The sequence below is a fragment of the Chiloscyllium punctatum genome, chromosome 15 (assembly GCF_047496795.1).
Source record: "Chiloscyllium punctatum isolate Juve2018m chromosome 15, sChiPun1.3, whole genome shotgun sequence".
NCBI classification, from domain to species: domain Eukaryota; kingdom Metazoa; phylum Chordata; class Chondrichthyes; order Orectolobiformes; family Hemiscylliidae; genus Chiloscyllium; species Chiloscyllium punctatum.
In genome coordinates, this window is record NC_092753.1 from 79,966,351 (window position 1) to 79,991,995 (window position 25,645).

Genomic DNA, 25,645 nt, shown 5'->3' on the forward strand with positions numbered 1-25,645 from the left:
AAACTGTAATTTCATTTTGTTTAAAGTGCCAATAACGGGTGCATGAGGCCATACACTGGAATACCTTACCAAAGACCCACTGTGATCATAACCAAGTGAGGAGCATGGAGATAGACTGTTTGGCAGTCACCCATTTCCTATCTGAGAACCAGGCAGATGGTACAAGAATCCTGAGACAGTCCGACTCACTAATTGGTTTTCTGTGTTGGAGATTGGTTAGGGTGATGCTTGCTCAGAGGAGTGCAGTCATGGCCGTGTCCATGGCACTATGGGTGAGCTGCTGAGGATGGGAGGAAGAGAAGTGTAAGACCAAAAGCAATATGGAATTAATTCAGGGAACAGACAAATAGTTTTGTGACCATAGATGTGTCTTGAGGGGGTGGAATTTTCCCCACCATTGGGTGACATGAGCAGTGCTGAAAAAAGTGGGCAAATGCAGACAAAATTAAAGAAAAGGTTTTGCAATTTTGATCCCCTCAAGCTTTAACGGCGACTTCAGAATCTTACCAATGAGCAATGACAACCTAAGTTCATTACATGTGCATCTCATTAAAACCCCAGTTCTCTTCCTTTGTACACCATTCATAATTCTCCTTTCCTTCAGTGGGAAACTAAATGATGTGAAGTTCTGACATGTAAATCATAGTGGGTACCTGCAAGCTGCAGCTTATTGAATGCTTGTCCTATTCATCGTGCATCATCTTTCCATGCTTCATAGCCACCATTGTCCTTGACATTCATGGGTGGGCATCACCATTGGCAAACAGCTAGCCTTACCACATCATGATGCCTGCCCTCAGACCAATTCTCACACCACTTCAGCCCTTCAATATTCTCCATTGGAGTTTAGGGACATCTACAACTTGGATGCTTTCGCAGTTCGCTTTGTACATAGTGTGCATGCATCTCATGTATCTATATACTCATTTACCTGAAGGTCACCACCCTAGTCCATTTCACATTGCATTCTTAGAATACATTTACTAACTTGTGAACTACAGGCTGAGTCACAGTACTTTGCAGCCAGTCAAGAAGTTCGACTTATTGCAGTCCAGGGAGATTCCATGATCTGCCAAGCAGTTGATAGTGTCAGACAGCTGGAACCCATGTCTTTGCAGCAACAGTCAGTCCTGCAGGTCAAAGACGACTAGTTCATGAATTACACATAGATCAGTTAGTTTGCTGAGCAGATATCAGCCTGGGAACTGTGCCATGGTCAGTCCTAGGGTTTTGCTTGGTAATGATCCTGCAGTATATCAGGGTGAAGTCCATGGAGTTCAGGATTGTAAGAAAATTAAATCCAGGATGGACATCATTGTTGGTTCATTGGGGGAATGCTTACATTTATTGAAGGCAATTGGAGGTAGATGGGACACTTCAAAGTGAAAAGGAGGGAGCACTGGAAGGGAAGGTTCATGTCGGTCATCGTAATTTTAACCTCTACAAGGAGAGAGTGTAGGATCAGTAATAGGATGAGAATTTTCAGTAATGAGCTTTGGGGGTAAAGTGGGGACATATTTGGTGAAGTAAAGGGTCTCATTGGAAACAGGGTGAGGCTGAAAGGTCATCGGTACTACTAATGACAGCAACACAAAAGGGAAATCGTAAATGGAAAGAAGTTCTTGCATCACAAGCAGACCCTGCTATTCACTCACACCAGAACAAAGTCAGAACTTTACTTATCAAATCAACTTCGAAAGCTATGCACAAAATATCTAATACTGCATGCAGAATGGATGGAGTAAGTTTTTTGACTTTGCTGGCAGTGCAAAACCTTTGGAATTGGAGCTCTAGCTGAGGATAAACATATCTCCACTGATTATGTGCTGCCACCCTCTGGATTCTGAGAACCTCAATTCAGTTATATATCATCAGGTCATTCATTGTCCAAGAATTATGAGCTGAAGCATACTCATTATTTCCTTGTCACGTTGGCTTCGTAAATGTGATCAGAAAAGGCACTTAAAAGCAACGTCAGTGATGTCTATTTCAAAAACCTGTTCCATAGCTAGCACTGGACAACACTTCCCTTCACTTTGCAGCTGTTGTATTCATACACTGGACTGTGTAAGTATGCAAGGAAATGGCCTGTGATGTTGAAGGGACTCCTATTTTTGGGGTGGGGTTGAGGGCAATGTAATATTAATGTTGCTACTGGCAGAAGTTTAGTCCATCAATGGAGCATGAAAGTTTTGGTTCAGCAGCATACATACCACGAAACAATGTTTTCCTGCATTCTCCCACATTCCACACAAGATGACTACCGTGCCAATGCAGAATGTTGTAATGGTTCTAGTTCCAGAAGTTGCTGCCACATATAGGTTGTGGTAGTCTTCCATGCAGCAGTAAAAAAATCATTAAAGACAATGCTGCCTCAGAACTCCTTTATCAAAGCATGACCGTGATCTCTTTGGGAAGTCTCATTGCTGTGCCATATGAGAGCATAGCTTGTGACTTCATTGTGATGGATGTCACAGCGCAGGACTATCTTGAATAAAATTGTGTTATCTCTGTGACATTCATCAAAGATGAATGAGCTTCGCGTAGCTCAGAGATTGCTTTGACTAAAATCATGTGCCATTGATTCAACAGCAGAGACAATGTGGAAATGATTCCTTCAGGATAATCCAGCAGCTGTCCCAGCAGTTTCCAGAGGATGAAGACATACCAAGGAGATAGAGGGGAATGATGAAACTCTGTATCTATAGGCCTCTGTCATTTTCTTCAATTGTCTCAAAAATAGTGCAGGCCTAGATAAATAATGTCTGTGGTTCCCATCACTGAATGGTTTCATGTGTTGGAGCAGGACTTGAACTCTCAGAAGGGCAGGATAACAGTCCCATCCTAGTGGCTGTCAAGATCACTACTGCCCTTAATGTTTCTGCTACCAGCTCATTTCAAGGAGCAACTGGGGGCCACGTGTGACATTTCCCAATCATCCACCCATTTATGCAACCAAAATGTAACTGATGCCATTTTATGCAGAGCAGAGCGATTCATGTCCTTCGCACAGCACAAAAAGAGTTAAGCAGCTCAGACATTAGGATTCTTCACCACCCTCCCCCAAAGCTAGGGTACTATTGAGTGCGCTCATGTTGCTTTGAGAGTACCTATTAATTACCAGTAGAGTTTGTCATCCACTCAATCAATACCAAATTATATATGACCATAGATGTTAAATTTTGGAGATCTGCACTTGATATCCTGGGAGTTGTCATGACTCTTATTAGAGAAGTGCCTATCTCCTGAAATCCTTGGCCCATATAGGAATGGGTGTTGGGAGGCAATACCTGCTTCAAGCATGGCTGCTAACATATTTACAAAATCTAAGTGCTGACACAAAAGGACAATACAGCTCTGCTGATGCTTCCATCAAGGCCATCGTGGAACAGATCATGGACCTCCTTACAATGTGTAAATGCTTGGACTGCTTCAGCAGAACCTTGCGTGTGAAGGCTGTTCTGCCTCATTATGGCATGCTGTCCTCTTCAGAACTGGAGCTGACAAAGTAGTGAGGGGGTGCAAATGCCATTGGGGAGGAGGTGGGGTGGGTGTCAGACAAAATGGGGCAGCAACAACAACCTTCTGAGAATCAGGGCATTGACAAAAGAGGGCTGTCCAAGAACGTATGACAAAGTCATGCAACATCGAGCTCAAGAGGCCAAAACTAAACTAATTGTAACCCATTTTTCAGATGAATGAGCTGGGTTAGGATGTGGTTTCGATATTTGAGATTCTATTTGTTCTCTCTAGGTCAGACCATCTGTGTTCAAATCTCACCCGTCGCAGAGTTGTGTCACAATCTGTCTGCAAAAGTTGTTTTTAAAGAAACTTGTTTGATTCTTCCCCGTTGTAGCATTGGTTTCTAGAAAGGGAAGGGGCTTATAACGGAAAGGTGGAAACTGGTCTTTGAACTCCAATAAAGTTCAGTCAGCTCAGGAAGGAGTCGAGATAAATTAATGTTGTTTTCCAAAGAGGAAAGAAGGCTGAGTGGGGCCCTCATTGAAGTGTGCAGAATTGAGAGGCATAGATAGCCATAAATTTTGCCCCTTTCAGAAGATTTAAGGAAAGTCTCTGTCCAAAAAGGTGTTAGTGGCTGAAATGATCAAAACATTTAAGAAGTACTTAGATGACCTATATCTTGAAATGCCATAGCAAACAAGGCTATCTGGCCAAGCACTGGAAAATGAGACTATTGTAGACAGGTGCTTGATAACTGACATGGACACAATAGGCTGAAGGCTGTCTTCCTATGCTTCCTCGATGACTCTGACAATCCATGACAGAGACTCTAGTCCAGAGAAATTACACCGCTGTCTCAACTCTTCAGATTTCTACTTAATTGACTCCTTCCAGGTTTGTTCCTGGATTGAAGACCATTTGGTGATTCCTTTCTGCCGTGAACTCCTCACAAATCTGAGAGCCTAAACTTTTCCAGTGCCAATGACTTGCAAATTTTGATTGAAATTCTCCTGGCTGGGTAGCTTCGCAAATTAGATGTTTCTACAGCGCTGGCCTCTCTTGATCTAAACTGAAAAAACTTCTACTCAGCGAGAATCTAGAATAATATAGCCTTTTATTGGCGTGCACTCAATGACTGCAGTGAAAAGTTTTGTAATGTCACCTCTCTGCACCATCTAGTTACAGATTGCAGTTACATTACAGAAGTGTTGTGACAGGGTTAAAAGAAAAGGGTAAGCATGGGAGTAGAGTTTTAAAATGTCCAGAATGATAATATAAAGTGACTACTTGCTTTATTGAAGCTTGGTGTTTTCTGAACTGAGCTCCAAAACTTGTTTCTGAATTCAGTCACTATTCTTCAGAACTGGACTAAAAAGAAAGCTAATGACCTTTAAATGTATTTACCCTACCTGACATAAATTTAACAGGATAACCTTGTCCATTAATACTGATTACAACCCTGATTTGGAAATATATTGTAGGTCAACCCAAAGCAGGTGGACTCAAGCTCACCACCACCTTATCAAGGTCAGCTAGGGACAGGCTATAAATGCTATTCTGGATTAGTGGTGCTGGAAGAGCACAGCAGTTCAGGCAGCATCCGAGGAGCTTAGAAATCGACGTTTCGGGCAAAAGCCCTTCATCAGGAAACGTCGATTTCGAAGCTCCTTGGACGCTGCCTGAACTGCTGTGCTCTTCCAGCACCAGTAATCCAGAATCTGGTTTCCAGCATCTGCAGTCATTGTTTTTACCTATAAATGCTAGCCAGCCAGCAACACCCACATCCCACAAGTGGCTTTTAAAAATAAAACCATAGGGGTCTGCAACTTTCATGGTAAGATAATTATTTAGCTGTTAATTAGCTGTAACCTACTTTCTGAGCAGTGTTGGATTTAGGTATCTGTTCCACAATCACTTTTTTAAAAGACATCTTCACAGCAGTAACCCACCACTGTCTCCATCTCTTTTTAAACCAATCCTAATAGATGGATTATACACAGGTCTTTATAACTATAGTTTCTGCAAAAGATCTTGCAGACTGGAAAATAGCGCATGTAGCTCCATTTTCGAAGAAGGCAGAAAGAATGGAGAACTATGAGCATGTTAGCTTGACATAAATAGCCAGTAAACTATTATAATATGTTATAGCCTATAAGATATAGAAGCAAAATCAGCCATTTTGGTCCATCAAGTCAACACCACCATTCAATCATGGCTATGTTTCTCAACCCCATTCTTCTGTCTTCTCCCCATAACCCTTGATCCCCTTTCTGACTGTGAGAACAGTATTGACAATTTGGATTGCACAAGTATTTATATATGTCCCATTCTTAATAAAACTCACTATTCTTTCTCTTTCTCTCTCTCTCTCTCTCTCTCTCTCTCTCTCTCTCTCTCTCTCTCTCTCTCTCTCTCTCTCTCACACTTGGACACGCACACACACACACAACTTGCTTTGAAGAGAAGGAAAAGAATTAAAATTCTGCGGTGTTTTTAATTTAGCTGAGTAATAGTTAACCTCATAAGGAAAGCAGAATTGTTAATATAATTTATTGGAATGTATGTAATGGTCTCCAACAAAGGGAATTCAGCAGCTCCTAATGTTTCACAAAGATACCAGTATGCGCTGAATAACTTCAGAATCAGAACACCATTTAGGACAATTTATGACTTCTCCTCTTATCATACAAGATACAGTAAAAAAAAGTTCAAACTTAATGTTATACATTTTTGTTAACATGATGGATATTTGATGGAGAAGACTTGAACTAGGAAGCTTAACTGAGAATACCAAAGTTCCAAACAGCCGACATTGTCTTGAGACAGTAGTTAAAACATGTCAAGAAGTTTATAGTGTAATTACATAATACGTGGCAAGGCTGAAGACACAGGGTAGTTCCCTGTTTAATTTACTTATTTGGAGCATATTATGTTTCATTTTCAAAATCGAAGTCTTGAATACATGCATTGCATTGCATTGTGGGCTGCATTGAATTTCTTATTATTAGAGTTCTTGATAAAATCATGCCAGGATTTAATCAGTTAGAATGCCAGCTAACGCCTGTCCATTCTTATGTTAAAATCTGTTTGATTTCTTTGTGCTTTTGTTTTCTCCTTAATTATTTTTATGCTGTTCTTATTGAGCATCTCATGGTATTAGGTTTTGAGTTGAAAATGCGTATATTCTCCACTTCTCCCTAACCTGTTCATACTAAATCTGCTTTCAAAAGAGAGTTTGGGCTGAATTGCCTCAATGGGCTGAATGACCACCTGTGATGCTATTTTTCTGTTGTTGTGTGGTTTTATTGGGTTTTAAACTAATTTCTTCTCAGCTGAATTGAATTTGACTGGTTTATATTGATATGCACCAACAAAGGTACTGTGTTAGTTGAAGTGATCCCCCTATAAGCAAAATAGTTCAGCACGCTGAGTATTTGATTTGAGTATTACCTAATAACCTATCATTCTCTTTCCTTCTAGCCATTTGGTACTATTGTTATTCAGTTGGCTCACCATCGAGGGGCTAAAGTAATTTCTACTGCAAGCACAGTTGAGGACAAAATGTACTTGGAAGGATTGAGACCAACTGTTGGTATGTATTTGTGTGGCTTCCCATGGTAAATAATTTTTCTTGTGCAAAAGTTAATCTTTATAGACAGTTTCCTTCATTAAAAGATTGTCTGTAATAACAATGTTTATGTCAAGTATCTTGAATGAAGTGAGATAGTTAATATATCAGTTTATTTTTCCAATTTACTCGCTGATCATAAAGGCATTAATGTATCTTGATGCTTTGTTCATGAAGGGCTGCTATCTGCCCAAAATAGCCATTCTTCACCTGTGATGAATGTTGCCAAAATCTTAGCAGATCCAGTCCTGTCTTCTAACATAAAATAAGTTTTAATATGGGTCACTAGATATAAGTTGTAAGTCAGGGACATAAGGGGAGGTGATGGCCTGGTGGTATTATTGTTAGACTATTAATCCCAAGACCCAAGTAACATTCTGAAGACGTGCAATGGCAGATGGTGGAATTTTGAATTCAATTTTAAAAACGCCCTGAGAATAAGAATCTATTGATGACCGTGAAACTGTTGCTAATTGTTCGCAAAACCCGTCTGGCTCACTAATGTCCTTCAGGTTTATGTTTTCAGCTTAATTCAGTTTAAGCAGAATTTGGATATTCACTTGCATTGTGATAGGCTCCAGGGCTGTGGGCCAAGAGCTGGAAAATTGGAAGACTGTAGTGAGATCTTTGACTGGTATGGACACAATGGGGTGATTTGGCTTACTTCTGCACTGTAAATGTCTGAGGAGATAACTTCTTTGGAGGTCACTATTAAATAGAATAACTTTTAAAAGTAACTTAGAGGTTACCTGAAACTTTGCTTTCTGTAAAAAGATGCATGTTATGCTCAAACATAAATATCCCAGCATTGTATGTGTGTAAGATGTTAAAAGCTTTTGTTCCTTACATTTATGATACTGGTATAGTAAAGGATTGCTCAAATGGACAACATCAATCATGTGTACCAGGAGTGATAATAATCTCTTGAGTATAATAGAAGGTCAATTTCAGATTGGAGGCAGCAAGTATGGCCCACCAAGATCTCAGGTCCTGTTCCTATTTCTTCAAGCCTCATATTTTGCACATTTCAGATTTTTAATTGCTGCAGTTTGTCATTTTGTTTTCATTTCCAAGTAAGAAAATAAATCATTTTGACAAGGTCAAGATAGCAATATATCTGCAAATTATTATTGCACAAAATAATGAATGATTGTATTGTACATTCATCTGATAATCCTTTGTCTATAATATTTTATAATTGGCATTAATTGTTTATTGACTGGAGGAATATTTTTTAAAACTAAGTATTTTCCTGCTATCACTTTTATTTTAAATCAGAATATATTTGAAATAACATTTTGACCAACTTGAGTATTTTGTTCAGATAATCTAATGTTCAGAGGTGTGGTGATCTGCTTGTATTTTATTTACTGATATTGCCTCACTCTTCAGGGTCTGTGTTGAACCCTTGCTTTCTCTGATATGATCTGGATCTTAGTGTGCAAGGAAGAGTTTCAAAGTTTTCAGGTGACATGAAACTTAGAAGAATTGCGAATGGTGAAGAGGATAGAGTGGAACTCCAAAAAAAACAAGTTGGTAGAGTGGCCAGATAGGTGCCAGATGAGGTTCAATGCAAAGCAGTGTTAGGTCTTGTCCTTTGGTGGGTAGAATATTAAAAGATGACATAAAATAAGAGGAAGCTTAAAGAGCAGAGAACCTGGATGTTTATGTGCACAGGTCATTGAAGGTGGCACAACAAATGAAGAGAGCAGTTAATAAAGCATGCAGTGTTCTTGGCTTTACTAATAATGATATAGAGTACAAGAGCAAGGAGGTGATGTTGAACTTGTATAGGGACCTTCTTAGACCTCAGCCAGGGTAATATCAGCTGGAGATATAATTGAGATTTGCGAAATCATGAGCAGGTTGGAGAGAGAAACTGTTACTGCTCATAAAAGTAACAGGAACAAATGCGTATAGATTTAAAATGATATGCAAAAGAAGGTAGTGAGACAGAAAAGATGTCTTCACTCAGCGAGTGAGAAGTACCTCGATTATCTGAGCGACATGGGTGGGGAGTATTTTGTTCGGATAATCGAATGCCAGATAACACAGTTCAGCGGCAGGAGCTGGGCAGAAGTGAAGTCGGAGTGCAGAGCTGGTTGGGAAGGTAAGTGATTGTTATTTGAGTGGAGAAGGAACCAGAGACACTACACGTGTCGTGTCTCCCACCCTCCCTCCTCCTCTAACCTAAAAAAAAGGACTCAGTCGGCTGAACAGATAAGCTACTTAGTGTTCTTGTTTTGGAGACTAAGTGTAGAGTTATGGCAGCGCAGGCAGTGGAATGTTCCTCCTGCAGGATGTTTGAGGTAGAGGTGACCACCGATGCTCCTGCCGACTTCATCTGCAGGAAGTGCGGCCAACTCAAGCTCCTCACAGACCACGTTAGGGAACTGGAGCTGGAGTTGGATGATTATTCGAGAGGCTGAGAGAGTGATAGATAGAAGCTACAGGGACATAGTTACGCCAGAGAACAGAGGTAGCTGGGTCACAGTTAGAGGTGGGAAGGGGAGGAAGCAGGCAGTGCAGGGATCCCCTGTGGTCATTCCCCTCAACAATAAGTATACCGCTTTGGATACTGTTGGGAAGAACGGCTAGCAGGGGTAAGCTGCAGTGACCGGGTCTCTGGCACGAGGTCCGGCTTTGAGGCTCAGAAGGGAAAAGGGGAGAGGAGGAGAGTGCTAGTTATAGGAGACTCTGTAGTTAGAGGACAGACAGGCGGTTCTGTGGACATGGGCGAGACTCTCAGATAGTTTGTTGCCTCCCAGGTGCCAGGGTCCGAGACATCTCGGACCGTGTCTTCAGAATCCTTAAGGGGGAGGGTGTGCAGCCAGAAGTCGTGGTGCACATTGACACCAATGACATAGGTAGGAAGAGGAGTGGGGAGGTCATTCAGGAGCTCAAGGAGTTAGGCTGGAAGCTAAAAGCTAGGACGGACAGAGTCGTCATCTCTGGGTTGTTGCCGGTGCCACGTGACAGTGAGACAAGGAATAGAGAGAGAGTACAGTTGAACACGTGGCTGCAAGGATGGTGTAGGAAGGAGGGCTTCAGGTATTTGGACAATTGGACTGCATTCTGGGGAAGGTGGGACCTGTACAAGCAGGATGGGTTGCACCTGAACCCGAAGGGCACCAATATCGTGGGAAGTAGGTTTGCTAGCACTCTTCGGGGGGGGGGGGGGGTTTAAATTAATTTGGCAGGGGGATGGGATCCGGACTTGTAGTCCAGCAAGTAGGTTAGCTGTTTTTCAGGATGTCCAAGAATGTAGGGAGGCTGTGGAGAAGGTAGCACTGACAGGGAATACTTGCGGACACAGAGATGGGTTCAAGTGTGTATACTTCAACGCAAGGAGTATCAGAACTTAAGGCGTGGATCGGTACCTGGGACTACGATGTTGTGGCCATCACGGAAATGTGGATAGAAGAGGGACAGGAATGGTTGTTGGAGGTCCCCGGTTACAGATGTTTCAGTAAGATTAGTGGTGGGGGGGGGGGGGGTAAAAAAGGAGGGGGAGTGGCGTTGCTAATTAGAAATGGTATAACGGCTGCAGAAAGGCAGTTCGAGGGGGATCTGCCTTTGGGGGTAGTATGGGCTGAAGTCAGAAATAGGAAAGGAGTAGTTGCCTTGTTGGGTGTTGACTATAGGCCCCCCAATAGCATCAGAGATGTGGAGAAACAGTTTGGGAAACAGATTTTGGAAAGGTGCAGAAGCCACAGGGTAGTAGTCATGGGCGATTTCAACTTCCCAAATATTGACTGGAAGTTCTTTAGATCAAGTAGATTGGACGGGGCAGTGTTTGTGCAGTGTGTCCAGGAAGCTTTTCTAACTCAGTATGTAGATTGTCCAACCAGAGGGGAGGCCATATTGGATTTGGTATTTGGTAACGAGCCGGGACAAGTGATGGGCTTGTTAGTGGGTGAGCATTTTGGTGATGGTGACCACAATTCTGTGACTTTCACCTTGGTTATGGAGAGAGATAGGTGCGTGCAACAGGGTAGGTTTTACAATTGAGGGAAGGGTAAATACGATGCTGCAAGACAGGATCTGAGGAGCATAAGTTGGGAGCATAGGCTGTCAGGGAAGGATGTCATTGAAATGTGGAACTTTTTCAAGGAACAGATACAACGTGTCCTTGATATGTATGTACCTGTCAGGCAGGAAAGAGATGGTTGTGTGAGGGAACCTTGGTTGACGAGGGACGTTGAATGTCTTGTAAAGAGGAAGAAGGAGGCTTACATAAGGTTGAGGAAACAAGGTTCAGACAGAGCATTGGAGGGATACAGGATAGCCAGGAGGGAGCTGAAGAAAGGGATTAGGAGAACTAAGAGAGGGCATGAAAAATCTTTGGCGGGTAGGATCAAGGATAACCCCAAGGCCTTTTATGCATATGTGAGAAACATGAGAATGATGAGATCGAGGGCAGGTCTGATCAAGGACAGTAGTGGGAGACTGTGTATTGAGTCGGAAGAGATAGGAGAGGTCTTGAATGAGTATTTACAAATGAGAGGGAGTGTATTTTTGAAGAGGAGAGTATGAAACGGACTGGTAAGCTAGAGGAGATATTTGTTAGGAAGGAAGATGTGTTGGGCATTTTGAAAAACTTGAGGATAGACAAGTCCCCCGGGCCTGGCGGGATATATCCTAGGATTATGTGGGAAGGAAGAGAGGAAATTGCAGTACCGTTGGCAATGATCTTCTCGTCTTCACTGTCAACGGGGGTGGTACCAGGGGACTGGATAGTGGCGAATGTTGTGCCCCTGTTCAAAAAAGGGAATAAGGATAACCCCGGGAATTACAGGCCAGTTAGTCTTACTTCGATGGTAGGCAAAGTAATGGAAAGGGTACTGAGGGATAGGATTTATGAGTATCTGGAAAGACACTGCTTGATTAGGGACAGCCAGCACGGATTTGTGAGGGGTAGGTCTTGCCTTACAAGTCTTATTGAATTCTTTGAGGAGGTGACCAAGTTTGTGGATGAGGGTAGAGCAGTGGATGTAGTGTACATGGATTTTAGTAAGGCATTTGATAAGGTTCCCCATGGTAGGCTTATGCGGAAAGTCAGGAGGCATGGGATAGTGGGAAATTTGGCCAGTTGGATAGAGAACTGGCGAACCGGTCGAAGTCAGAGAGTGGTGGTTAGATTAGATTAGATTAGATTACTTACAGTGTGGAAACAGGCCCTTCGGCCCAACAAGTCCACACCGACCCGCCGAAGCGCAACCCACCCATACCCCTAACCTAACACTACGGGCAATTTTAGCATGGCCAATTCACCTGACCTGCACATCTTTTGGACTGTGGGAGGAAACCGGAGCACCCGGAGGAAACCCACGCAGACACGGGGAGAATGTGCAAACTCCACACAGAGAGTCGCCTGAGGCAGGAATTGAACCCGGTTCTCTGGCGCTGTGAGGCAGCAGTGCTAACCACTGTGCCGCCCACATTCAGCCTGGAGCCCAGTTACAAGTGGAGTTCCACAGGGATCAGTTCTGGGTCCTCTGCTGTTTGTAATTTTTATTAATGACTTGGAAGAAGGAGTCGAAGGGTGAGTCAGTAAATTTGCAGACGATACGAAGATTGGTGGAGTTGTGGATAGTGAGGAGGGCTGTTGTCAGCTGCAAAGGGACTTCGATATGATGCAGAACTGGGCTGAGGAGTGGCAGATGGAGTTCAACCCTGTCAAGTGTGAGGTTGTCCATTTTGGAAGGACAAATAAGCATGCGGAATACAGGGTTAACGGTAGGGTTCTTCGTAAGGTGGAGGAGCACAGTGATCTTGGGGTCTACGTTCATAGATCTTTGAAAGTTGCCACTCAGGTGGATAGAGCTTGTAAGAAGGTCTATGGTGTATTAGCGTTCATTAGCAGAGGGATTGAATTCAAGAGTCGTGAGGTAATGTTGCAGCTGTACAGGACCTTGGTAAGGCCACATTTGGAGTACTGTGTGCAGTTCTGGTCGCTTCATTTTAGGAAAGATGTGGAGGTTTTGGAGAGGGTGCAGAGAAGATTTACCAGGATGTTGCCTGGAATGGAGAACAGGTTGTACAAGGATGGGTTGAGAGTGCTCGGCCTTTTCTCATTGGAACGGCGAAGGATGAGGGGTGACTTGATAGAGGTTTATAAGATGATCAGAGGAATAGATAGAGTAGACAGTCAGAGACTTTTTCCCCGGGTGCAACAGAGTGTTACAATGGGACATATATTTAAGATGAAGGGTGGAAGGTATGGGGGGGATGTCAGGGGTAGGTTCTTTACCCAGAGGGTGGTGGGGGCATGGAATGCGCTGCCTGTGGGAGTGGCAGAGTCAGAATCATTGGTGACCTTGAAGCGGCAATTGGATAGGTACATGGATAGGTGCTTAAGCTAGGACAAAGGTTCGGCACAACATCGTAGGCCAAAGGGCCTGTTCTGTGCTGCATTGTTCTATGTTCTATGTTCAATGGGACCGCGAGGACTTGTCTGGATAATCCAAAATTTGGATAACTGAATGCCAGATAATTGAAGTTCCTCTGTAATCTGGGTTTGGAATGCATTGCTAGAAAAGTAATGGACCTTTCTTGATGAAGGGCTTATGACCGAAATATTGATTTTCCTGCTCCTCGGATGCTGCCTGACCTGCTGTGCTTTTCCAGCACCATACTCTCAACTCTGATCTCCAGCATCTGCAGATCTCACTTTCTCTTGTTTGGAATGCATTGCCTGCAAGCGTGATGAATGCAGTTTCAGTTGAGGCATTTAACAGGGATATGGATTATTATTTAGATAGAAATAACATGAAGGAGATTGGCACGAGGTAATGATGCCCATTTGAAGAGTTGGTGCAGGCACAATGGCTCAATGGCCGCCTGCACAGTAACAATTCTGTGATGCTTAGGTCCGTACGCCTTCAACCTGGTTGTGGAGCAGAGCAAGTATGATCATGAATCAGGTTTCTCTTGAGATTATTATGGTTGTTTGCTATAAAAAGCTCCAGTGAATAGAGTCAAATAATGAAAGTAAATGAATATCCCACATGGAAAATGCAATTTCTCTAAAGGTTATGTATAGTATTACAGCTACTTTCATATTTATAGTTTTTAACTTGAAAGTCTGTGATAGGCCTCAATAAAAAGGCACAATTGCGAGAACAATCTGAATTCATGTAGCTCCTTAACATTGCAAAATGTCCCAAGTTATTTAGAACCATTGAAAAGTTGCAGCGTAGGTAAGACACCAGTCACCCCATTGTGGCTGCAGTCGCTGCTAATTTTAATTATAATTTTCATTTCACTTTCCAGCACCTGGTCGTTTTAGTCTTGCAGGTTACAATATTTACAATATTCCACCTCAAGCACCAAATTGGACATGAATTCCAGATTATAGGCAACCTCTGCTGAAAAGATTTTTCCTCATGTCCCCTCTAATCCTTCTACCATTTGTTTTAAATCTGTTCTCCTGGTAATTGACCCATCTGATTAGGGAACTGGGTCTCCCTGTCTCTGCTATCTAAATGCCTCATTATTTTATACACCTCAGTTCAGTCATCTCACGGCCTTTCCTTTTATTTCTAAGGAAAACCTAGTCTGTCCAAACTATGCTTATAGCCACAATTTTCAAGCCCTTGCTAGGACTACAACAGGTTTGTGCAGGATGGAAAAAAAAATTATGGGAAATGTCATCATGCCCCGCTGCTGAAATCAGAGCAACACGTGCTGACCAGCTGTCCTAGAAACAAATTGCAACCACAGAAGTGACTTCCCTTACTTCCATATATGCAAGGAGCCAGCAATATTCTTGATATTCCTGAAGCGCACATCCAGAGGCCTATGAAACAACTCCATAGGCAGCTATCCCGATGGGTTAATGGGTCACCAAGTCACCCATTATATACACGCAGAGAGTCATGGACCCAGCTCCTTCGGACCAGCTGTCAGAGTGAACAGGATGTCTGACACTTCTGGTCTTAACTATTTGCCAGGCCCCCCTGATTGAACCAGATTAACAGCCCCAAACAGGGAACTCCTATTCTATGTGGTCCACCTGGCTGGCCTTGTTCCAATCACTACAACCTCCTCGCAGCCTCACCAGTGGCAGAGTGACGTCACAAACTACAAAGTGTTCAAAAAGTGATCTGAGCCTAAAAAGATGAGATCACTGTTGTAGACTAATTATGCCTTTCTTATAACATGACCAGAAATGTAAACACAAGTACAATTGTGGCTTAACCATTATCTTGTATAATCCCAACATGCTGTTTTTATATTCAAAACCATGCCCAATGAAGGAAAGCATCTCATATGTCTTCTTTATAACCTTATCTACTGTCTTACCTGTGGATATGCACTCCAATGACTCTCATTTTCCTCTACCCCTCTCATACCCTCCCATTTATTAGGTTTATTTGTCCTCCCCAAATGCATAACCTTGACTTCTCCAGATTTAATTCTGGGTGGTACAGTGGTTCAGTGGTTAGCACTGCTGTCTCATAGTACCAGGGTCCCCAGTTCGATTCCCGCCTCAGGTGACTGGCTGTGTGGAGTTTTCATATTCTCCTGTGTCTGCGTGGGTTTCCTCCGGGTGCTTCAGTTTCCTCCCACACTCTAAAGATGTGCAGGTTAGGCGAATTGGACACGCTAAATGGCCCATAGCATTCTGGGAAATGTAAGCAATAGGGCAGGGCAATAAGTCTGGGTGGGCTCCTGCTTGGAGGGTCAGTGTCGACTTGTTGGGCTCGATGGCCTGTTTCCACAATGTAGGAATTCTATGATTTTATTCTATGATCTATGACACTTTTCTACATACTCAACTAAACTATTGAAACCATCCTGCAGTTGACAGCCATCCTGTTGGCAACCTTTTGCTGTTACTTCATAACATGCCCAATATGTTACCTAAAAATGTCCCCAAGCATGCCTCCTACATTTAAGTCTAAATTATTAACATTTACCGCTAATAGCAAGAGATCCAACACTGAGCACTGTGGACCACTGGAAACCACTTCCACTCACAAAAATCATTAATTGACCACTATTTCCTGACACTGAGCCAAATTTCGATCAAACTCACCACAACACCATGCATTCCACGGGCTTTTACTTTTCTGACCAGTCTGCCAAGTGGGACTTGATCAAATGTCTTACTGAAAACCAAACAGTAAATATCCACTGTTCAACATTCATTCAGCGTCCTTGTTGCTTCCTTGCAAAAACAACTAAATTAGTCAGAAATTACTTTCCCTTAACAAACATTTGTTAACTCTCTCGTTATCCTGTCCCTTTCTAAGAACTTTATGGAAGTATCATCAAAGAAATTTTTGACTTCAAGTAATGTAATGAGATATTAGGGCAGAAGAAGGTAGTTCTCAAAGGAGGAAAGAAAGGCAGAAATGTGTAGGGAGTGAATTCCAGAGTGTAGAACAATTGGCAGTCGGAGTCATGACTACCAATAATGGAGGGATGAAAATCAGAGATGTGCAGCGTCAGGTTTGGAGGTGCGCAGACCTGTTGGACAATTATAACAAATTACAGAGATGGAAAGACGATAGAATGTTGGATAGAATTGCACAGTGTTCTGCAAGTGAAAATATGGTGGTGCAATTATGTGGTTGGATGCTCATGTGGTTGAAGTCAAATATGATGATGTAGTGAAAAGTCTGTTCAAGCCGCATGCGGTTACCAAGGAGAAGTGTGAAGTAGATGGATGAATAAGAATTTATGACTGGTTCTGCAGGCAATCGCTTCAGCGTTATAACATTTATTCTGAGGAAGTATCCACCCTAGTAAGGGCTATTGAACAAGCAATATTGTAATTTATAAACAGTGGAAAGGTTGAAAGAACTTCTTCCCTGGGTTGATGGGATCACTCTGGCCCTGCAACCCATCTGGAGGATTAGTTTAATGCCTTTATTTCTCATTACCCTTCAGTAATTTCTTAGAAACTCCTGGAAATACTTTTATTGTGTTCTTCATATCATCCCATTCATCTTCATACATGAATCCTATTTCACACTGACAGAGGGCACAACCACAGCCAATACCAATCTTAATGTGAATTGCGGCACCCACTCAAATGTACTTCCCAGCAAATGTTGGTGGATAATGATCAAAAGTAAGAAATATGTATGTTTTTATCACTTTTTTAAGTAAAAATGTCATCAATCTTCTACTCCATCTGACCTTAGCCACTGGCTGAAGTTACCATGAAGGACTTTCTTTCTCCACCTTTCTTTTTAGGGAACATCATATCTTCATGGTTCTATCACTGGAGCTATAACCCCAAAATGGTTGGCTAATGCTCTGGGAGGGGCCTGGGTTCAAATCACACTACGGAACAGGTGGCATTTAATTCAGGACCTTCTTGTAGCACAGTGGTCATGTCCCTATCCCTGGACTGAGAGGCCCAGGTTCAAGTTCTACCTGCTACAGAGAGTGGCATTGCTAATCGGGGCTCGTATCACAGCTACAGAAAGGGAGGTTGCCAAGGAAAGTTTGTCTACTGAGTCAGTATGGGTGGAAATCAAATAGGAAAGGAGCAGTCACTTTTTTGGGAGTTTTCTAGTGACCCCCCCAATAGCAACAGAGACATGGACGAGCAGATTGGGAGGCAGATTTTGGAATGGTGCAGAAGTAACAAGGTCATGCGTGACTTCAACTTCTCGAATATTGATTACAACCTCCATAGTGCAAATAGTTTGGATGGAGCAGATTTTGTCAGGTGTGTCTAGGAAGGATTCCTGACTCAGGCTGACTAGAGTGAAGGCCATATTGGATTTGGTACTTGGCAGCAAACCAGGTCAGGTTTCAGATCTCCCGGTGGGAGAGCATTTCGATGATAGTGATCACAACTCCCTGACCTTTACAATGGTCATGGAGAGGGATAGGAGCATACGGTATGGGAAAATATTTAATTGGGGGAGGGAGAATTACAATGCTATTAGACAGAAACTGGGGCACCCAAATTGGGACAGATATTCTCAGGGAAATGTATGATGGAAATGTGGAGTTTGTTTAGGGAACACTTGGTGCAAGTGCTAATAGGTTTGTCCCATCGAGGAAAATAAAGGATGGTAGGGTGAAGGAACTTTGGATCACAAGAGATGTGGAAGATCTAGTCAAGAGAAAAAAGGAAGTTAGTTATGGTTGAGGAATCAAGGATCAGACAGGGCTTTAGAGGGTTACAGAATGAACTTAGGAGAACTAGAAGGGAGTATAAAAAAGCCTTGGTGGATAGGATTAAGGTAAACCCCAAGGCATTCTACACTTATGTGAGGAACAAGATGATGGCCACAATAAGGGCAGGGCCACTCAGGGATACTGGAGGGAACTTGCAGGAGTTGGACCAAGTAGGAGAGGAGCTTAATGAATACTTTGCTTCAGTATTCGCTAATGAGACGGACCTTATTGTTTTCTAAGGACAGCATGAAATAGGCTGATGTGCTCGAACAGGTCGATGTTAAGAAGGAGGATGTGTTGGAAATTCTGAAAAACATGATAAGTCCCCTAGGCCAGACGTGACATACCCAAGGTTATTACGGAAAGCGCAGTAACAAGTTGCTGCACCTTTGGCGGTAATCTTTACATCCTCACTGTCCACTGGAGTAGTACCAGATGATTGAAGGGTGGCAAAAGTTATTCCGTTGTTCCAAAAAGGGAATAGGGATAATCCTGGGAATTACAGACCAGTCAGTCTTAAAATCGTCAGCAATAATATTGAACAGTAATGGTACCTTGAAAGACTAATCAATTTTTATATAACTTGTCAAAGTTGTTGGTCGGTTCACTAAACTGGTTGATTTCCCTGCAAACATTTTGTCTCCCTCCTGGGTGACATCTTCAGTGCTGTGTAGCCTCTAGATGAAGTGCTGTTGTTGTGACCTGCCCCAGATTTATACAGTTCTGTCTATAATGGCGGGTGCTTCTACTTCCAGTTTAGTGCTGTAGTGGTTTGTAAGTGAGGTCTATTTCAAAGCATTTGTTTATAGAACTAGTGAATGAATACCAGACTCCCAGGAATTTCCAAGCTTATCTTTGTTTAGCCTATCCCAGTATCATGGCGTTGTCCCACTTGAATTGGTGTCCTTCATTGTCAGTGTGTATTAATATGAGGGAGGACTGGTCGTGTTGTTTTGCTACAAGCCGATGCATGTGTATTCTGGGGACACATTTCCTGCTGCCACCATGTGCTGCCCATGTGTCCTATATAATTTTTCCTCTAATTGCTGCATGGTATTTTATATATCACACACTTCCTGCATGTTGTGGGTATGGGGTCTTTTGTCCTGGAAAATAGCTGTTGATTTGTGTGGTCTCATTATTCTCAGAGGACGTAGAAATTTCGTTGTTAGTTCTGAGATGTTTCTAATGCAGGATATGATCGTCAGTGTCTTCCAAGGCGGGGGTGAATGGGGGGGAAGCACAGTGACTTGTTGATTTGTTTGTATGCCAGGCAACGGTGAGAGACATTACATAGGACAAATGGGCAGGAAACTCACCACCTGACTAAACAAGCATCAGCTTGCAACAAAACAATACGACCAGTTCTCCCTCATGTCTATACACACTGACAATGAAGACACCAATTCAAGTGGGACAATGCCACGATACTGGGACAGGCTAAACAAAGATAAGCTTGGGAATTCCTGGAGGCCTTGTGTTCATCCCCTGTTTCCATAAACAAACATTTTGAAATAGACCCCATCTACAGACCACTACAGCACAAAACCAGAAGAATACCACCCGCCACAACAGACAGAACCGTATGAATTTGGGACAGATCACAACGACAGCGCTTCATCTAGAGGCTACACAAAACTAAAGATGTTACCCAGGAGGGAGACAAAACGTTTGCAGGAAAATCAACCAGCTTGGTGAACCAACCAACAACTTCAACCACAACCCGAACTACAGATCTTCACTGAAACCTTAAATGTAACTTGCTGTTGTACTGTGACTGTCCAGTAGTGTAAAATGGGAAGTAGGGAATCTGCCTATCATTTTCATCTTTTTTTTAATCTAATAGAATTGAAAATTGAAAGGTGGCTGATTTATTATCAATCAAAGTAAATACAAACCCACTTGTTTTCATCTTATTGTTCTCCTCTATTTTGTTGAAGAGTTAGGTGCTATCATTCACAATATCCTTTTTGATTCTGGGGCTTGAACCCTAATCCAGTCCATGGTTGGATGAGAGCAGTATTTCTCCTCCAGTTAAGTCCTCAGGTTCTTCAGGAGAAATGTAAGATTCTTACATGTAGAACTGTACTATTAATAATACATGGTATAAAGGAATGGAAGAAGCTTGTTGAGTTGATACTACTAATTCTAATTTGCCAGTGCTTGATGCTGAAATTATGATCTAATCATAGAATAATGTTTAACTGTATATTACAAACATGTTTCAACTTGATGGATACAAAAAGTTTTGAAAAATTAGGGGAACGCTGACTAATGGTGAGGTAAGTTCTCAACACAGTTTGGAAGTTTGATGTTGATGCTGTTGAATATCAAAGGGAGATGGTTGTGTTTTTAATTGTTCAAATGGTCACTACTTCGTACTTATGTGTTGAAAGTAATATGAGGCATGTCAGCTGGGGCTTGGTTCTGATTATGGCTCGTCTGAGTTGCTTCATAATCTAAGGAATTATGAACAGAACAGAATACTAAATGACAATTGGAAAAAAAAATTTTTTTTTGTCTCAGTTTTATGTCACAGTGAAGATCATTAATGCAGCTCTGAAGGCACTGATTGAATGAATATTCTCTTTTTGGTGACTGGCCCATGACAACTACAGCATGAGAGCTGCAGAAGAATTTTCATCATGATAACCATTGTCTTCAGTTTTGTTTGTGTTCCATGGTGTCCTTAAATGTTCTAAGGGTCTCTGCCCCTACCAGCCTTACAGGCAATGAATTCTAAATTCTCATCACCCTCTGGGTGGGGGGAAAAAAGACTGCTTCTTCACATCTCCTGTAAACGTCCTGCCCTTTGCCTTAAACTATGTTCTTTTGTCATTAATCCTTCCACTAAAGGGAAGGATTCCTCCCTGTCTAACCTATCTATGTCCTTCAATTTTATACATCTCTGCCATGTCCTTCCTCAGTATACTCTGCCCCAAGGAAAATAGTCCCTGTCTATCCAATCTTTTTTTCATAACTAGAACTCTCCAGGCCAGGCAACATTGTGATAAATCTCCTCCGTACCCCCTCTAGTATAATCACATTCGTTCTATAATGTGGATTCCAGAACCTTACACAACACTCTAATGCCCAAACCAAAGTTTAAACAGTTCTAGCATAACCACCCTGCTCTTAATAAAAATCAAGAGAACTGCGGATGCTATAAATTAGAAACAAATGCATAAATTGCTGGAAAAGCTCAGCAAGTTGCTGCTCACAATGTGGTCACAGTTGGGAAACTGAAGCATTGACTGGGTGACCACTTTGCTGAACATCTACATTCTGCCTACAAAATGGCCAATTGCCTGCCATTTCAACATCTGGATTAGTGGTGCTGGAAGAGCACAGCAGTTCAGGCAGCATCCAAGGAGCTCAAAAGGGCTTTTGCCCGAAACATCGATTTTGAAGCTCCTTGGATGCTGCCTGAACTGCTGTGCTCTTCCAGCACCACTAATCCAGAATCTGGTTTCCAGCATCTGCAGTCATTGTTTTTACCTCTGCCATTTCAACACACCACCCTAACATCTTTGTCTCAGGCTTACTGCAGTGAAGCTCAGCACAAGATGGAAGAACAGCTCATTTTCCGCTTGGAGATCCTGCAGCCGTCCAGACTCGATATAGAGTTCAATAATTTTAGGGCCTGAACCCTCTGTTGTCCTAGCCCTCAACCCAAGCATTTCAGGTGTTGTTATCATATCGTCTGCCATTACACACTACCTATTGTTAGTCACTACAGTCTCCATTAACAGCTGTTCACCCTCCCAGCCAGATCATTATCGACTCCTTTGTCACGTAGTGCAGTGTTAGTGCAAAAGAAAACTGTTTTTCATTGACACTAAAATTGAAGTGTAAACACAACCTGATTTAGCATGTAAACTGTCATTGAAATTCTCCAGAGCATCTGTGCTTTTACCTTTGTGGCATGGTGGGACTGTGGTTAGGACTACTGCCTCGTGCTCTGAATCTGGGTTCGATTCCAGCCTCAGGCATTTGTCTGTGTGGACTTCACATATTCTCGTTGTGTCTGTATGAGTTTCTGCTGAGTGTTCCGGTTTGCTCCCACAGTCCAAAGATATGCAGGTTAGGTGGGTAAGCCATGCTAAATTGCCCAAAGTGTCTGGGGATGTGCATGTCAGGTGGATTAGTCATGGGAAATATAGGGTTACAGGGATAGAGGAGTGGGTCAGAGTGGAATACTCTTCGGACAGTGGTGTGGACCCGATGGGCTGAGTGGTCTCCTTTCATACTGTTGGGGTTCTATGATTCTTTGAATATATTTAATCATCTGTTATGACACACATCTGGGCAGATGGGATTTGAACCAAGGCCTTCTTGCCAAGAGTTAATGACATTGTCCACAGTCAACAAGACCCTCACTGTTGGCTTGTATATTTTGTTTCTCCCCTTCCCATTTCAATTGTCTTGCAGTATTTGTCTTGCATATTGAGCATTATAACTTTTGAGGTTTCATTCCCATCAGTCTACCTTTGTTAGATTTCCTCATTCTTTAATTTTTTTTGTTTCTCTTTCGGTTTTTTAGAAGAGGAATCTATAATTTTAAAAATATTTTTTAATTTCATTTTTTGGCCTCCTTATTTAACAATTCTAATAGCCAGATTTTCAATTGTGCTGTTATCACTAGTCAATTTCCATAAGCTGCTTCTGTTGTCCTGATGACTTGTCGGAATCAGAACTAAATGCAAGCAGTCTCAAATCCTGCACTTTGCCCAGAAAGCCTGGTTCTGTGATCTTACTTGAAATAAGACATTCCTGGTTTATATTCCTGGTCTTCCATTATTACAACATTAATTTTAAGCACATTTCCTTTTTCACTGTATAATATGCCAAGAAATTAATTAAGGAAGCATTTAAACTATAAAGACTTAAACGTCTGACGTAACATTATTATGAAGTGGTTTATTTTAATTCTGTAATATGTTTAAGACATGGAAGTATCAAGTACTGTACTGTGTATGTGTAACTTGATTATTTTATTGGTCTCATTACAGCTAGAAATGTCTGAATTTTATTTTAATATTTAATTCCAAGTTTAATATCAACATTTCTCATGCTTCAGGTGCACAAACTTAAATTACTATGGATAGGCATGTTTTTGTTTCCTGCTTTTTGGATGTGATTTCATTTTCCAATGTTTCATTTTGTTTCCTCTTTATTTCCTGTTCTTGCTGCACTGTGGATGTATTTCCTAAGGCATCAGACAACCTTTGGTAGGTAAGTTATTGTTCATAATTAACCTGAAACGTAATTGCAATAAAGCTGATACATTCTGACTTAGACTGATCGCAGAAATTAGTTTCTCCTCCTTGTCTAAGCAGCTTAGGAAACTTGGTTGGCATGGACAAGGTGGTCTGAAGGGCCTGTTTCCATGCTTTATGACTCTAAGGTAAATTTGTCAGGTTATTAAATAATGCTACAGTTATACTCTAATGCTGTGTCATGAACAGTGGTGACTGTACAGTGTAGTATTTTCACTTGATTGGTGCTCAGTCCCTGGAGAAGCCAAGGAACCACCTAGGGGTGTGTATTCTAAATCTGAGTACGCCACATTCTCATTAACCAGATCAGCAGGCCCACTGTTCTATGGTCACTAAATCAGTTCTAGTAGCATTTTTACTATTTGATATTATGAAATTCTCTTGGGTTTGCAATACTGTGTTGGGGAGCATCCCTGCTTCTATCCACTAATCCCTGAAACCTGCAACAGTGGCCCTACAGATAAGGAATCAAACTGGATGTTGCTTACCCAGTCGGCAAACAGTGCCTTTTTCTGGAGCAGTACCTTGAACAGAAAATGAAATTAATGACTAACTTTCCAACAGCTGTACATGTATGTGTGTGGAATTTGAAATTTTGTTTTTCTGCAGTGCTAAGGAACTCAGTCATGTCACGTTGCTGATTGAGATCAGGCAAAATCAATTTGAGGATATCAGGTTGGAGTGGACAGAAGGGCTTGATGAGTCAAGTGTGGGGGATGTAAAGTGCATTCTGGCTGTATAAGCATTCAGTTATACACTGGCCAACAGAGTGAGAATTAATTGAATCACTCCCAGTGCTACTTGGACAACGAGTGTTTGCATTTGAACTTCTGGATTTTGTACCTGGGTACACAAACCTTAACATCTGATTTCAAAGCTATTTCCCATCACATCAATGTTCATTTCTCAAGTGTAATGCACTTCAATACGAGCACTAATGTCCAGTAGTACAACGTTAAAAACAGGAAAATGTGTGGAGGAGGCTGTTCAGTCTAGTATGACTGTGCTGCCAAAAAATAGGGGCTGTCCATCCTCGTCTTAGCTTCCAGCTCTCAGTCTGTAGACCTTTAGGTTATGGCACTTCAAGTCCACATCTGAGTACTTTTTCATGTACCTTTTTCAGGTATCTTTTTCATGCCTTTTAGTTCTGGATTCTCATCACAGTCTGGATGAAATTATTTTCTCCTCCATTATCCTCAGTACTTTCTAACAATTACTTTAAATTTGTTATCCCTAGTTACTGACTATTCAGCTAAGTTAAAACAGTCCTTCCTACCTTCTCTTGTTAAGGCCACTCAGTGTAATAGTAATTACCTTCTAGCTTCACATTTCATTGCCAAAGTACATTATCAGGCGGGTGTATATGTGGATGCATTTATACACTCAGCTACTATTTTTGATTGTACAACATCTCACTAATGAAACATTACTTTTGTTAAAATTTGTTTCACATTGAAGGAAATAGACTAGTGGAAGACAAAATCTACTTGGCATTAAAGATTTTTTGACATGAATAAAAAGGTTTTCACTGAAACGTAATGAGCACTAGGAGAAAGGGAGGACTGCAGATGCTGGAGATCAGAGTTGAAAAATGTGTTGCTGAAAAAGCGCAGCAGGTCAGGCAGCATCCAAGGAGCAGGAGAATCGATGTTTTGGGCATAAACCCTTCTTCTGAAGAAGGGCTTATGCCCGAAACGTCGATTCTCCTGCTCCTTGGATGCTGCCTGACCTGCTGCGCTTTTCCAGCAACACATTGAGCATTACCCAATCAAATGCAGATGCTGACCTCAAGTTAATCAGGCAGTATTCAGTGATATGTTGTCATTGAGTAGAAGCAAATTCGATGTTTTTTAAATGAACAGTTTTTTCTGGGACATATTTTACCTGCAGCAACTTCCATCGTGGTAATTGAATTTTCACTGCAGTTGTGAGTGAGTTAATTCCAGGTCCACATTTCAGTTCTTGAGCGGACAGGGAGATGTTTTAAGAGTTAGTATCTAAGACAGAATAACAAGAAAAAAAATCACCAAAGATCCTTAGACAGCACCTTCCATCTAAATAGGCAAGGACAGAAAATACATGGGAAGCCTAGAACTCTGTAGAAAGCTAGAGAAGTGATTGCTGGGCC

General features: G+C 41.9%; 1 protein-coding gene across 10 annotated transcripts in view; it reads left to right on the top strand.

Annotated features, from left to right (window-relative positions):
• cryzl1 (crystallin, zeta (quinone reductase)-like 1) overlaps positions 1 to 25,645 on the top strand; it is a 97,607-nt gene that overhangs the window by 36,400 nt on the left and 35,562 nt on the right. For all 10 annotated transcript variants that reach the window (XM_072585599.1, XM_072585606.1, XM_072585601.1 and 7 more), the window contains 2 exons: positions 6,943 to 7,054; positions 23,453 to 23,473. In XM_072585599.1, the coding sequence (XP_072441700.1) occupies positions 6,943 to 7,054; positions 23,453 to 23,473 (133 nt within the window). The remainder of the gene's footprint in view (positions 1 to 6,942; positions 7,055 to 23,452; positions 23,474 to 25,645) is intronic.